The 13,892-nt window shown below is 49.2% G+C and overlaps 1 protein-coding gene across 1 annotated transcript in view; it reads right to left on the minus strand.

Annotated features, from left to right (window-relative positions):
* The window catches only part of LOC134345140 (calmin-like), a 92,894-nt gene that overhangs the window by 41,406 nt on the left and 37,596 nt on the right, over positions 1-13,892 (minus strand). The window contains exons 2-5 of the mRNA XM_063045345.1: positions 4,249-4,310; positions 3,255-3,350; positions 1,195-1,278; positions 75-167 (exon numbers count right to left, since the gene is read on the minus strand). Of these exons, the coding sequence (XP_062901415.1) occupies positions 75-167; positions 1,195-1,278; positions 3,255-3,350; positions 4,249-4,310 (335 nt within the window). The remainder of the gene's footprint in view (positions 1-74; positions 168-1,194; positions 1,279-3,254; positions 3,351-4,248; positions 4,311-13,892) is intronic.

The following is a 13,892-nucleotide window of genomic DNA, read 5'->3' on the forward strand; positions in this document are numbered from 1 at the left end:
GCATGGTGTCTGAGACAGACGTTGTTCCTGTGATGATACTGCTCCCACGGAGGAAGAGTGTGTCACCGCCTTACCTGGAAGTGAAGGATGATGTTCCAGATCAAGCCCAGGATCATCGAAGGGTTGCCGTCTGCAATCTCAGGGGCATCGATGCTGACCAGCTTCACCTGTCATCAGAAGACAGTGAGTGGCCACAACATTCACAATGACCGCTTCCAGTTACTGCCCGTCCCCTCGCGCTGTATGAACATGGGCTATAAACCTCCCTGTCCCACTCCCATCAGGAAAAGAGGCCATGCAGCATTCACAGCAGGACCGCCAGACTCAGACAGACACATCCCCCGAGCCGTCCGGCTGATCAACACCTCTACTCACTAACCCAGCCCATACTCGTTACTTTATCATTTCCTGCCAGAGTCACCTTATGTACTGCAGGCTAGTGCCACTTCACGTGCAGTACAATCAGTCTGTATAGATATGAGCTAATCCTATGTCTTTATATTTATTGTGTTTTTACTGAGTTCTTTACTCTTACTGTGTTTTTTTTAAACCCGTGTCAGATCTCGAGCACCAATCATTTTGTAAACACAAGGAATTCCGCAGGTGCTGGAAATCTAGCGTTTTGTGTGTGTTGCTAACAATCACTCTGTTCTCCTTTACGCTTGTGCATTGACAAATGACAACAACCAATCTTCAATCTCAAACCCTCAACCTGTCCGGGAAACAGAGGTAGGTTTTTTTTTTAAATACAGAGAGAGCGGCGGATGCGTGGAATTGGGCAAAAGGCTGCAGAAGGAATCTGCGAGGGGAGAACACAGCATCATGTGAAACTAGGTGAGTGGGTGGGAGAGCCCTTTGCCTCTTCCACCCATCACCTGCCAGCTTTTTACTTCATTCCCGTTCTCTCCCCACCCACCCGCCTTTCCCCTCACCAGGTCTCACCCGTCACCCGCCAGCTTGAACTCCTCCCTTCCCCCACCTTCGTACTCTGGTTTCCTCCCCCCCATCCTTTCCAGCCCCGAAGGAGGGTGTTGGCCCGAAACCCCAATGTTTACTCCCCTCCACTGATGCTGCCCGAGCAGCTGCGTCTCCTGCTCAAAATCTCATGTCTCTGTGGAGTGGATGTGAGGTGTCATGGAATTATTTTGAAAAGTGTGCAAATGGCAGGTAGAGCTACACAGATACAACACTCACATAGCCATCCTCCAGGAATTTCAGGGCTCGGGCGATGTTGTTCAGCCGGAAAATCCGATGCCTTGAGTGCTTGTACTGGTGCATCTGAACAAAGAAAGAGGGCATCGGTCAGCAGGTACAGGCAGTAATGGTTAGCTGCCAATCTACAGTTATACCCATGGCTCACCGGTATATCCCGGGCATCGGTCAGCAGGTACAGGCAGTAACGGTTAGCTGCCAATCTACAGCTACACCCATGGCTCACTGGTATATGCCAGGCATCGGGGCACTAGTCAGCAGATGCATGCAGTAATTGCCAGCTGCCAATCTGCAGTTATACTCGGGTATATATTGCTGGTATATACCCGGGCATCAGTCAGCAGATGTAGGCAGTAACGGTTAGCTGCCAATCTAGTTATACCCATGGCTCACTAGTATATCCCGGGCATTGATCATCAGGTACAGGCAGTAATTGCCAGCTGCCAATCTACAGTTTATATCCATGGCTTGCTGGTATATGCCAGGTACCAGGGCATCAGTTAGCAGATTAGATCAGTAATGGCTAGCTGCCAACCTGCAGTTATACCCATGGCTCACTGGTATATGCCAGGCACCGGGGCACCGGTCAGTTGATGCAGGCAGCAATGGCCCACTGCCAATCTGCAGATATACCCATGGCTCGCTGGTATATGCCAAGCATCGGGGCACTGGTCAGCTGATGCAGGCAGCAATGGCCCGCTGCCAATCTGCAGATATACCCATGGCTTGCTGGTATATGCCAAGCATCGGGGCACCGGCCAGCTGATGCAGGCAGCAATGGCCAGCTGCCAATCTGCAGTTATACCCATGGCTTGCTGGTATATGCCAGGCATGGGGCAACACTGCTGGTGTCTGTAAGGAGTTTGCTCGCTCTCTCTGTGACCGCATGGATTTCCTCCAGGAGTTCTGGGTTCCTCCCACATGCCAAAGACGTACGGGTTAGTAACTTCGTTGAGTGTAAGTGGGCAGCACGGGGTCATTAGGCCAGAGGGCCTGTTCCTGTGCTGTATCTCTAAATCTCGCATCCTTGGACATTCTCGCTTCGCTATCCTCCGGTCGCACAGCTTCTATCCCACTGTTACCCGAGTTTCCAGTGAGAAGATGGACTCTTCACCTCGTTATGATCCTGCACTTTGTTTACCTGCACTTCTTTCCCCCAGTGACTTTTACATTTTATTCTGACTTGTTACAGTTTTCCCTTGTCCTGACCGCATGCCCTGTGTAATAATCGGATCTATGTGTAAACAGTATGCAAGACAAGCTTTTCACAGTTTATGAGCTCATTGTGACAATAATAAACCAACATCAATGCTGCCCTTTCTCTGTAGCTGTAATGCTATACCATGCTATTGTTCTTTTCCCTTTCCACCACACGGATGTATTTACAATGTACTGCATGATCTGTATAAGTGGCAAGCAGACAAAAGCTTTTCCAGAAGACATACGAGCAGAATTGGGCTGGTCTGCCCCGCCACTGCATCATGGCCAATTTATTCTCCCTCTCAACCCCGTTCCCCTGGCTTCTCCCCATAACCTCCAACATCCTTACTAAGCAAATTCTTATCTAGCTTTGTTTTAAATATACCCAATGACCTGGCCTCCACAGCTGTCCGTGGCAATGAATTCCACAGATTCACCACCATTTGGCTGAAGAAATTCCTCCTCATCTCTGTTCTAAAGGGATGTCTTTCTATTGTGAGGCCGTGCCCTCTGGTCCTAGACTCTCCCACTATGGAAACATCCTCTCCATATCCATTCTATCTAGGCTTTCCAGTATTCACAAGGTTTCAGTGAGATCCTCCCTTCATTCTTCTAAACTCCAATGTGAACAGGTCCAGAGCCATCAAACGCTCCTGAGATTTTAACCCTTTAATTCCTGGGATCATTCTCATGAATCTCCCGTGGACCCTCTCCGACGCCAGCACATCCTTTATTAGGTAAGAGGCGCAAATCTCAGCATATGTGACAAAAATAAACTAACTAATCAGAACAACATTCAAAGGAACAGAGCAGTGAATGACGAGGTCCAGCAATAACCTTACCAGCTTGTGCCCAGACAACACCTCCAGCAAAGCCATCAGCACCTTCCCATCTTGCATGTCATGGAACAGATCTCTCACCTCCAGCGGTGGTTTGCACTGAGAGAGGTCAAACAGAGAGGGGCAGGAAATGAGCAAACCTGGGCAGGACACTCACGTACATGTACACACACGTACACACAAGATAGGGGAATCATTCAACCAGCTGGGACAATGGGGAGAGCTGAGATAACATTCCATGGTTGGAGGCCGGAAGAATGAGTCTCCAAGTCTGGGCCAGGTACTGGCAGTTGGGGCCTGGTGTCTGTGAGTCTGAGTTTGTGGTCCAGGACTGGAGGCTCAGAGGCAGCCTGTCCAGGGATGGAGACCTGTCTCTGCGTGTGAGGAGGTGAATGAGTGAGTGAGTGAGTGGGGAAAGTGGCTTGTCTTGTTCTGATCTGTTGTTGCCTCAACCTGTCCTGTCGCTGTCGCCTCGTCCCATCCTGTCACCTCATCCCGTCCTGTCCCATGCCCATCGCCACGTCCCATCCCCATCGCCTCATCCCGTCCTGTCCCATCCCCATCGCCACATCCCGTCCTGTCCCATCCCCGTCGCCTCGTCCCATCCTGTCGCCTCATCCCGTCCTGTCCCATCCCCATCGCCTCATCCCGTCCTGTCCCATCCCCGTCGCCTCGTCCCATGCCCATCGCCTCATCCCGTCCTGTCCCATCCCCGTCGCCTCGTCCCATCCCCATCGCCTCATCCTGTCCTGTCCCATCCCCATCGCCTCATCCCGTCCTGTCCCATCCCCGTCGCCTCGTCCCATCCCGTCCCCGTCGCCTCGTCCTGTCCCCATCCTGCTGTCTTGTTTGTTTTGTTGTGTTGTTGTTGCTGCTGCAGCTCGTGTTGTTCTGCTGAACCCCGTGGGCTGCTATGTCACGCAGTTAATGGGATGTGTAAATATTTAAAGTGCAGCAAAATAAATAAGCAGGATTAAAAGGGAAAGTTCATCCTCACCCTTTCCAAGTGGAAGTTGATCCATCGTGTAAACGTCCTCTTCTGGGTCCTGACCCGTTCAACTGAAGAGACACAGGGAACAGTCAGTCATCACCACAAAGATTTAAAGATTAGCTTTACACGTCCCAAGTACATTGAAGCATGGAGACACACAGTGAAATGCATCGTGTGCGTCAATGCCCAACACCATCTAGGAACATGCAGGGAGCAGCTTGCAAATGTCCCCAGGCTCCCAGTGCCAACATAACATGCCTGTAACTTCCTAACCCTGACCCACGCGTTATTGGAATGTGGGAGGAAACCCACACAGTCACGGGAGAATGTACAAACTCCTCACACACGGTGACAGAACTGAACCTGGGTCGCCAGCACCGTAAACTGCTGCGCTACTGTGCCCCAAAGACGTACATTGACCGAACACACCGCTCTGGCTGGGAACTCCTGGTGGCCTTACCCATTGCAGCACAACTATGGCTGGTCTGGTTAGCAAAGGCCGATCTCACTCTAACCCACAGACCCACATTAACGTTTCCACTTAACCTGACCTTGGTTCATCAAACCACAAGGGACCCGAGTAAGGTGGATGATCACAATCTTTTCCCCAGGGTAGGAGGAATCAAAACCGAGAGGCCAGAGCTTCAAGGTGAGAGGGGAAAGATTTTAAATTGATCAAAGGGATAACTTCTTCACACAGAGGGTGGTGTTTCTATGGAATGAGCTGCCAGAGGAAGTGGGTGGAAGGGGGTACAATTACATTATTTAAAAGGCACTTGGACAGGTACACGGATACAAAAGGTTTAGAAGGATATGAGGCAAATGCAGGCTTAGATAGTATCTTGGTCGGCGTGAACAAGTTAGACTGAAGGGCTTGTATTACTTATTGACAACACGTTAGGCAGCAATTCATCGGGAGCGCGCGTGGACCAAGATGGTTTATCAGGACGATGCATTCTAATAGTTCAGCTGACCCAAGGAGAAAATACTTCCTAAAAATAAAACAGAAACTGCAGAGTTGTGAACACAGCTCAGCACATCATGGAAACCAGCCTCTGCCCATGAATTCGATCCACACTTCCTGCTACCTCAATAAAGCAGCCAGCATCAAAGACCCCACCCATCTCAGACATTCTATCTTCTACCAAAACAGACTGAATGGAGGGAGGATGCTTCTTCCAGATGAGGTTTCAAGGACCAGGAGTCACTCCATAAAGCCAGAGAAGAAGATATTTGGGAATTCTTTGCGAATTCCCTATCCTGGAGGTCTGTGGAGGCTCACTCACTGGGCTTGTTCAGATGTAGAATCAAAGGTATCGGGGGAGGGGGGAAATGGAGAGATATAGAAACATAGAAAACCTACAGCACAATACAGGCCCTTCGGCCCACAAAGCTGTGCCGAACATATCCCTACCTTAGAACTACCCATAGCCCTCTATTTTTCTAAGCTCCATGTACCCATCCAGGAGTCTCTTAAAAGACCCTATTGTTTCTGCCTCCACTACCGCTGCCAGCAGCCCATTCCACGCACTCACCACTCTCTATGTAAAAATCTTACCCCTGACATCTCCTCTGTACCTACTTCCAAGCATCTTAAAACGATGCCCTCTCGTGCCAGCCATTTCAGCTCTGGGGAAAAGCCTCTGACTATCCACACGATCCATGCCTCTCATTATCTTGAACACCTCTATCAGGTCACCTCTCATCCTCTGTAGCTCCAAGGAGAAAAGGCCAAGTTCACTCAACCTATTCTCATAAGGCATGCTCCCCAATCCAGGCAACATCCTTGAAAATCTCCTCTGCACCTTTTCTATAGTTTCCATATCCTTCCTGTAGTGAGGTGACCAGAACTGAGCATAGTACTCCAAGTGGGGTCTGACCAGGGTCCTATATAGCTGCAACATTACCTCTCAGCTCTTAAACTCAATCCCATGATTGATGAAGGCTAATGCACCGTATGGCTTCTTAACCACAGAGTCAACCTGCGCAGCAGCTTTGAGTGTCCTATGGACTCGGACCCCAAGATCCCTCTGATCCTCCACACTGCCAAGAGACTTACCATTAATACTATATTCTGTCATCATATTTGACCAACCAAAATGAACCACCTCACATTTATCTGGGTTGAACTCCATCTGCTACTTCTCAGCCCAGTTTTGCATCCTGTCAATGTCCCGCTGTAACCTCTGACAGCCCTCCACACTATCCACAACCCCCGTAACCTTTGTGTCATCAGCAAATTTACTAACCCATCCCTCCACTTCCTCATCCAGGTCATTTATAAAAATCACAAAGAGTAGGGGTCCCAGAACAGATCCCTGAGGCACACCACTGGTCACCGACCTCCATGCAGAATATGAGCCGTCTACAACCACTCTTTGCCTTCTGTGGGCAAGCCAGTTCTGGATCCACAAAACAATGTCCCCTTGGATCCCATACCTCTTTACTTTCTCAATAAGCCTTGTGTGACGCCAAACCAAGTATTGGACGATTGATGCTGAGAAAGATAAGAGAGACAATGGAGAAACGTTCAAAATGTTAATGAGAGAGGAGAGAGAGATTAACGGAAAAGAAACACAATTCAGCTATTGACAGACTGGTTACTTTGAACCTGAACTGTTTGAAGTTTGATGGACAAGTGATACCCCAGCAGGGGGATAAAAAGAGCAGGTTCGCTAGGCACGCGACACACCACGAGATCACGAGATAACGAGATCCTGGAAGGAGCGGTGTGCCCCCACAAGTTGGTGGGAGTTTGGAGGTCCGGTTCGCGGGAACCGACCATAGACTCACAGGGTGTAAAGGTATGATCGGTGGGAACCTGGTGTGTGTGTCCGCCCTTGCCTGGGTGCTGGGTTCACCGCGGAAGAACGGTCGTATCCGGAATGGAGGGGTCACAGTCGGTGACCACAGCGGGATAGAAGACATCAAAGGTCTGCCTGAAACAAACTGCATCCTCTCTCTCTCTCTCTCTCTCTCTCTCCAATGGCACAACAGCGATTACTGCGAACTGTACTAAGCTGAACTGAACTCTGCGTTACTTAAGACTGATCATTTTACCCCTAGACTGCGATAGAGCTTGGTTTGATTCCTATTACCCTAGTTCTGTGTACATGTGTGTATTATCATTGCTAACCTGTTGCATTTATATCCTTACGATTAGAGTACTGTGTTACTTATTTCTTTAATAAAACTTTATTAGTTCCTAGTAATCCAGACTCCAACGAGTGGTCCATTTCTGCTGGTTTGGCAACTCAGTTACGGGGTACGTAACACTTGCATGTGGTATCTTATCAAAAGCCTTGCTGAAATCCATATACACTACATCTACTGCTCTTCCTTCATCAATGTGTTTAGTCACATCCTCAAAAAATTCAATCAGGCTCGTAAGGCACGACCTGCCTTTGACAAAGCCATGCTGACTACTCCTAGAGCTTTGTGGAAGATAATCAGAATCAGGTTTTATCACTGACATGATGTGAAATTTATTGTTATACAGCAGCAGTACGGTGCAAAGGTATCAAAATATACTGTATATGGTACAATAATAAATCATCATGTGCCACACCATGGCCACAATTGCTCTTGACAAACTTTGGTATGGAAGTGGTTTGCCATTGCCTTCTTTTGGGCAGTGTCTTTACCAGATGGGTGACCCCAGCCATTATCAATACTCTTCAGAGATTGTCTGCCTGGCGTCAGTGGTCGCATAACCAGGACTTGTGATGTGCACCGGCTGTTCATACGACCATCCACCAGCTGCTCCAATGGCTTCCGTGACTCTGATCGGGTGGGGGTTGGCCAAGCAGGTGGTGCACCTTGCCCAAGGGTGACTGGCAGGCTAGCGGAGGGAAGGAACTCCTTTGCATCTCCACCCCACACCCGACAATAATAAATAGTGCACGAGAAAGGAGTAGAGGTAGCATCTATGGACCATCCAGAAATCTGATGGCAGATGTCTTCAGGCTCCAGTACCCCGTCCCTGATGGTAAGTATGAGGAGAGGGCATGTCTCTGATGGTGAGGGTGCTTAATGACGGATGCCACCGTGTTGAGGCACTGCCTTTCAAAGACGTTCCCGATGGTGGGGAGGCCCGTGCTGTTGATGCATCCGTGTCTTCAACCTTCTGCAGCCCCTCGTGATTCTGTGCACTGGAGAGTGGAAATGGCTAATATGAGAGGGCATGATCTTAAGCTGCTTGGAGGAAAGTTATCGAGGCAAGAAGTAGCTTTTTATTTACACAGAGTGGTCATCGCGTGGAACACTGCTGGGGGGTGGTGGTAGAGGCAGATGCATTAGGGACATTTAAGAAACTCTTAGATAGGCACGTGGTTGATAGGAAAATGGAGGCCCAGTAGTAGGGAGGGGGTAGATTGATCTTAGAAGGTTAAACGGTCATCACAGCATTGTGGGCCGAAGGGCCTGTGCTGAGCGGTACTGTTCCACGTTCTACTTCAGCCGACACCCCACCACAGTGTGGGTTCTCACAGAATCAGTCAGCACTGCACTCCCAAGGAGACAATCAGCTCCCTACAGACAGTCCCGACACTTCACAATCAGCAGTAAAACATGAATAGGTCAGGCTGAAAGTACCATGGAACCATTCCCAAGAAACACCAACATAGAATCACACTGCTCAGTCTACTCTACCTGCACCATATCCAACAGTCCAAGCCCTCTACTTCCTATAACAGCCTTTTTTCTCCTATTTAGAAACTGTTTGAATTTGCTTTTGCTATTCAAGTACTGTAGTAAAGAATATCTTGCAGATGTGGAATCAGCTCGGAATAATTTGGAAGGGAAATCACCAGCAGAGGGCAGAGTGAGTCCACTGACAGCAAGTCATAAGCAGAAGAGATTCTGCAGAATCTGGAAATCCAGAGCAACACGCACAAAGTGCTGGAGGAACTCAGCAATTCAGGCAGCATCTATGGAGGGGGAATAAACAGCCAATGTTTTGGGCTGAGACCCTCCATCAGGACTGGGGGGGGGCAGAAGGCGGTGGGGGAGGGGGAGGAGTACAAGCTGGCAGGTGATAGGTGAGGTGAGGGTGGGGGAGATGAAGTAAGAAGCCGGGAGGTGATAGGTGGAAAAGGTAAAGGGCTGAAGAAGGAGGAATCTGATAGGAGAGGACAATGGACCATGGAAGAAAGGAAGGGAGAAGGGCACTAGGGAGAGGTGATGGGCAGGCGAGGAGAAGAGAACGGAGAATGGAAGAAGAGAGAAGGGGGAGGGGGAAGAAAGTACCAGAAGTTGGAGAAATCGATGTTCATGCTGTTAGGTTGGAGGCTACCCAGACAGAATAGGAGGTGTTGCTCCCCCAAGCTGAGTGTGCGTGGCCTCATCACGACTGATGAGTCCAAGTAGGAATGGGAACATTCCAGCCCCCCTCCTCTCATCAAAACATGTTTACTTGTGCGCCAGCTCCCTCTGTGCATCGCGACAATAGGCACAGGGTAACCCAGCTGTGCAATTAATTGCCGTACATGGGCAATGTTGGCATGGCAACTGGATTGCAATGAGATTATCCACGTTCCACCCCTCCTCCTCTGGGGACTGTAGGAATCTGTGAGGCTTCAGGTGCATAGGGATCCCCTATCATTAATTAACACCTCTAACAGTCGTGTACAAGCTTACAATGGGCTTGCCTCACTGTCAGGACCCCTGTACTTCATTGACACCGGACAGTCCCACCTCTCCCACACAGGGAGTGAAGGAGCCCCACCCTCTGGTAACCAGTACTGAGGGTGCCTCTCATTATCACCTGGCTCGCTCCCCAAAACCTCCCTCAATCCCCAATGGTTCCTTCACTCCTCAAAACCTCCCTCAATCCCCAATGACTTCCTCACTCCCCAAAACCTCCCTCAAACCCCAATGGCTCCCTCACTCCCTAAAACCTCCCTCAAACCCCAATGGCTCCCTCACTCCCCAAAACTTCCCTCAATCCCCAATGGCTCCCTCACTCCTCAAAACCTCCCTCAATCTCCAATGGCTCCCTCACTCCCCAAAACCTCCCTCAATCCCCAGTGGCTCCCTCACTCCCCAAAACCTCCCTCAATCCCCAATGGCACCCTCACTCCCCAAAACCTCCCTCAATCCCCAGTGGCTCCCTCACTCCCCAAAACCTCCCTCAATCCCCAGTGGCTCCCTCACTCCAAAGATCCCTTTACTTTCCTCATTTCCCTGCAGCTCCCCTCCTTCCCATAGTCCTTTGCTTTTCCCTTACTCCCGAGACCCTATTACTCTCTCTCTCTCTCTCTCTCCCCGGATCATCATTCCCAAGAAGTCTTCACTTCTCTCATTCCACCAACTTTTCAGATGCCTTCACTTCCCCCCCTCACTTCCCCAGATGTTTGAGGAACTACAGCACAAAAGAACAGCAGTGTCAGGCAGGGGATGTTGAGGGAACACACACCACCCCTCATCAAGGAATCGGCAGTGGAAAGGGAGAGCACTTTCAAATTTCTTGGCGTCGACATCTATCCTGGGCCCAACGTATAGATGCAATTACCAAGAAGGCACAACAGCGGTTGTATTTCATTAGGAGTTTGTGGAGATTTGGTACGTCACCAAAGACACTCGCAAATTTCTACAGAGGTACTGTGGAGAGCATTCTAACTGGTTGCATCAGTGCCTGGTCTGGAGGGGCCGCTGCGCAGGATCAGAAAAAGCTGCAGTGAATTGCAACTCAGCCTGCTCCCTCATGGGCACCAGCCTCCCCCGAAACACCCTCAAAAGGTGATGCGTCAAGCAGGCAGCATCCATCACTGGGGACCCCCACCACTCAGATCAGGCCTTCTTCTCATTGCTGCCATCAAGGTGGTGGTACAGGAGCTCGAAGACACACTCTCAAAGTTTCAGATCCCTTCTTATTTAATTTAATTCTTTTTACACTTCTTGTAATTTATATATTTTTATTATGTATTGCAATGTACAGCTGCTGCAAAACAACAAATTTCACGACATACGCCAGTGATACTAAACCTGTTTCTGATTCTGAGGAACAGAGTTAAACTCATCTCAAAATGTAGACGGAACGTTTATGTGTTTAAACTGTTCCCAACCACCCTGTCTCCCTGGTCACTCCTGAACCAAACTGTCCACCGCCTTTTGGAATTTGCCACTAGTGATGAGAAGTCAGCGACTGTCCCCCGACACCACCCGTCTGTCTGTGTTCAGCACAAGACGAGGATGTACATTTCTACAGGCACAGTGGGAGCATTCTGACTGGTTACAGCACTGCCTGGTGAGGAGGCTCCAGCGCACAGCGTCACAGGAGGCTGCAGAGGGTTGCAGCCAGTTCCATCATGGGCACAACCCTCCAGGACTCTTCCAAAGGCAACGACTCCAGAAGATGGTTTCCTATCATTAAGAACGCTCGCCATCCAGTACAATCCTTGTCCTCGTTACTACTATCGGGGAAGAGGAACAGGAGCCCGAAGACCCACACTCAATGTTTTAGGAATAGCCTCTTCCCCTCTCCCATTAGATTTCTAAACGGTTCATGAACTCTACCTTATTATCCCTCTCTTTTGCACTATTTGTTTACACTTTTTATTGTAGCCTGTAGCAATTTTGATGTCTTGCTGCCACAAAACAACACATTGACAATGTCTGATTTGACGTCATGTCAGTGATAATGAACCTGGCTCCGAATCTGAACGTCAGCAGACAGTGATTAGCTCTCTTATCTTCCTTTTCCCCTTGAGCACGGCTAATAGCCGCTACCTCACCGCTCCAGAGACCCGGGTTTGATCCCAATGTCCGGTGCTATCTGTGTGGAGTTTGCACGTTCTCCTTGCGTCTATAATAGGATTCCCCGAGGCGTTCCGGTTTCCCATATCCCAGAGATGTGTGGGTTGATAGGTTAATTGGGCACTGTAAATTGTGAGTGGTAGAATCCGGGAGGGGAAGGAAATTTGATGAGAACATGAAGCAATAAGTTCTTTACACAGAAAGCGGTGGGTGTGTGTGCCAGATAGAGGCAGATATGTTAGGGACATTTAAGAGACTCTTAGATACATGAATGAAAGGAAAATGGAGGGTTCTGGGGGAGGGAGGAGTTGGATTGCTCCAGGAGTAGATTAAAAGGTCAGCAGAACATTGCGGGCTGAAGGGCCTGTACTGTGCTGTGATGCACTATGTTCTGCAGAGCTCAGAGAATGGTCAGGCTGGTTCAAGCTGATAGGAAGGTGACAGTAACTCGAGCATGCATTACAACCGTGGCGTGCAGAAGAACGTCTCTGAACTCACAGCACATTGACCCGTCCAAGTGGATGGCCACAAACATACACTGAGTAGCCACTTTACTAGATACACGAAGTAGCTAATAATGTGGCCACTGAGTGCATGTTCTATCACCTTTTTTACTCTGACTTTGCACGTTCTCCCTGTGAGTTTGCTCTGCTTTCCTCCCACCTCCCAAAGGTGTGCGGGTCGGGGGGTTAACTGACCTCTGTAAATTGTGTAGGTGTGTGGCAGAATCTGGGGGAGTTGATGGGAAGATGAAAGAATTGAAAATGCAATTAATGCCGGATCAGTGTAAACGGTTAGCAGACTCTGTGGGCTGAACAGCCTGTTGGTACACTGTGTCTCTTTGTTGCTGAATGACTCATTACTGCCAGTCATGTTACCTGTCACTTTTACCAGCCCACATCCAAATCCCGCTACACAAATTGCTTCACTTGCTGCGGAGCTGGAAATGGAATTGAACGTTACATAAACAACAGCAGACATCATCTGCTTCTGACTGTCTTAAGGAAAGAATGCTCCATTTGGGGAGGTTAAACCAGGGTAGGATTTCCACAGTGAGCAGCAGGCAATATTATGAACAGAGTTCCCTGCAAGTACAAAATGAAGAGGGGTAGAGATAGTGTGAATGCCAGCAGGCTTTTCCCACTGAGCTTGGGTGAGAACTAGAGGTCGTATGTTAAGGGTGAAAGGTGAAACATTTAAGGGGAAGCTGAGGGAGGCTTCTTCACTCAGAGGGGTGTGAGAGTGAGAAGTGAACTCCAGCACAAGTGGTGGATGCGAGCTCCATTTCAACGCCGAAGAGAAGTTTGGATAGGTACAAAGGTGAGAGGGGCAGGGAGGGCTATGGTCCCGGTGAAGGTTGATGGGACTTGGCAAAATAGTTCAACATGGACTAGATGGGCTGAAGGGACTTTCTGTGCTGTGGTGCTCTATGATTCAAAAATGTCACTGAGTGTTGAAGAAAGGATTGTGCTGGGTGTCCCGCAAGTGTTGAAACGCCTCCAGTACCAACATAGCATTCTATAATTCACTAACCATAACCGTACATCTTAGTGGGAGGAAATTGGAGAATATCTCAACTCCCTAGAGCCAATGGCGGGAATCAAACCTCGATCTTACAACGCCTGCTGTGTGTAAACCGCTAAGCAACCTATAAGAGGCACTGGAATTTTATTCCCTGGGAACATTGCAGAGGTCTATAAAATTATGAAGGGCATAGATAGGGTAGAAAGTCACGGTACCCAGCTCCCCAACCCCACCTGCAGAGTAGCGGAGTCTTAAACAAGATGCACAAATTTAAATCAAGAGGGGAAAGATTTAAAATGGGACCTGAGGGACAACTTGTCCCACACAGAAGGTGGTACAGTAATACAGCAGTTAGCGTAACTAGGTTCGAT

This window comes from Mobula hypostoma, chromosome 1, assembly GCF_963921235.1.
Source record: "Mobula hypostoma chromosome 1, sMobHyp1.1, whole genome shotgun sequence".
In the NCBI taxonomy this organism is placed as follows: domain Eukaryota; kingdom Metazoa; phylum Chordata; class Chondrichthyes; order Myliobatiformes; family Myliobatidae; genus Mobula; species Mobula hypostoma.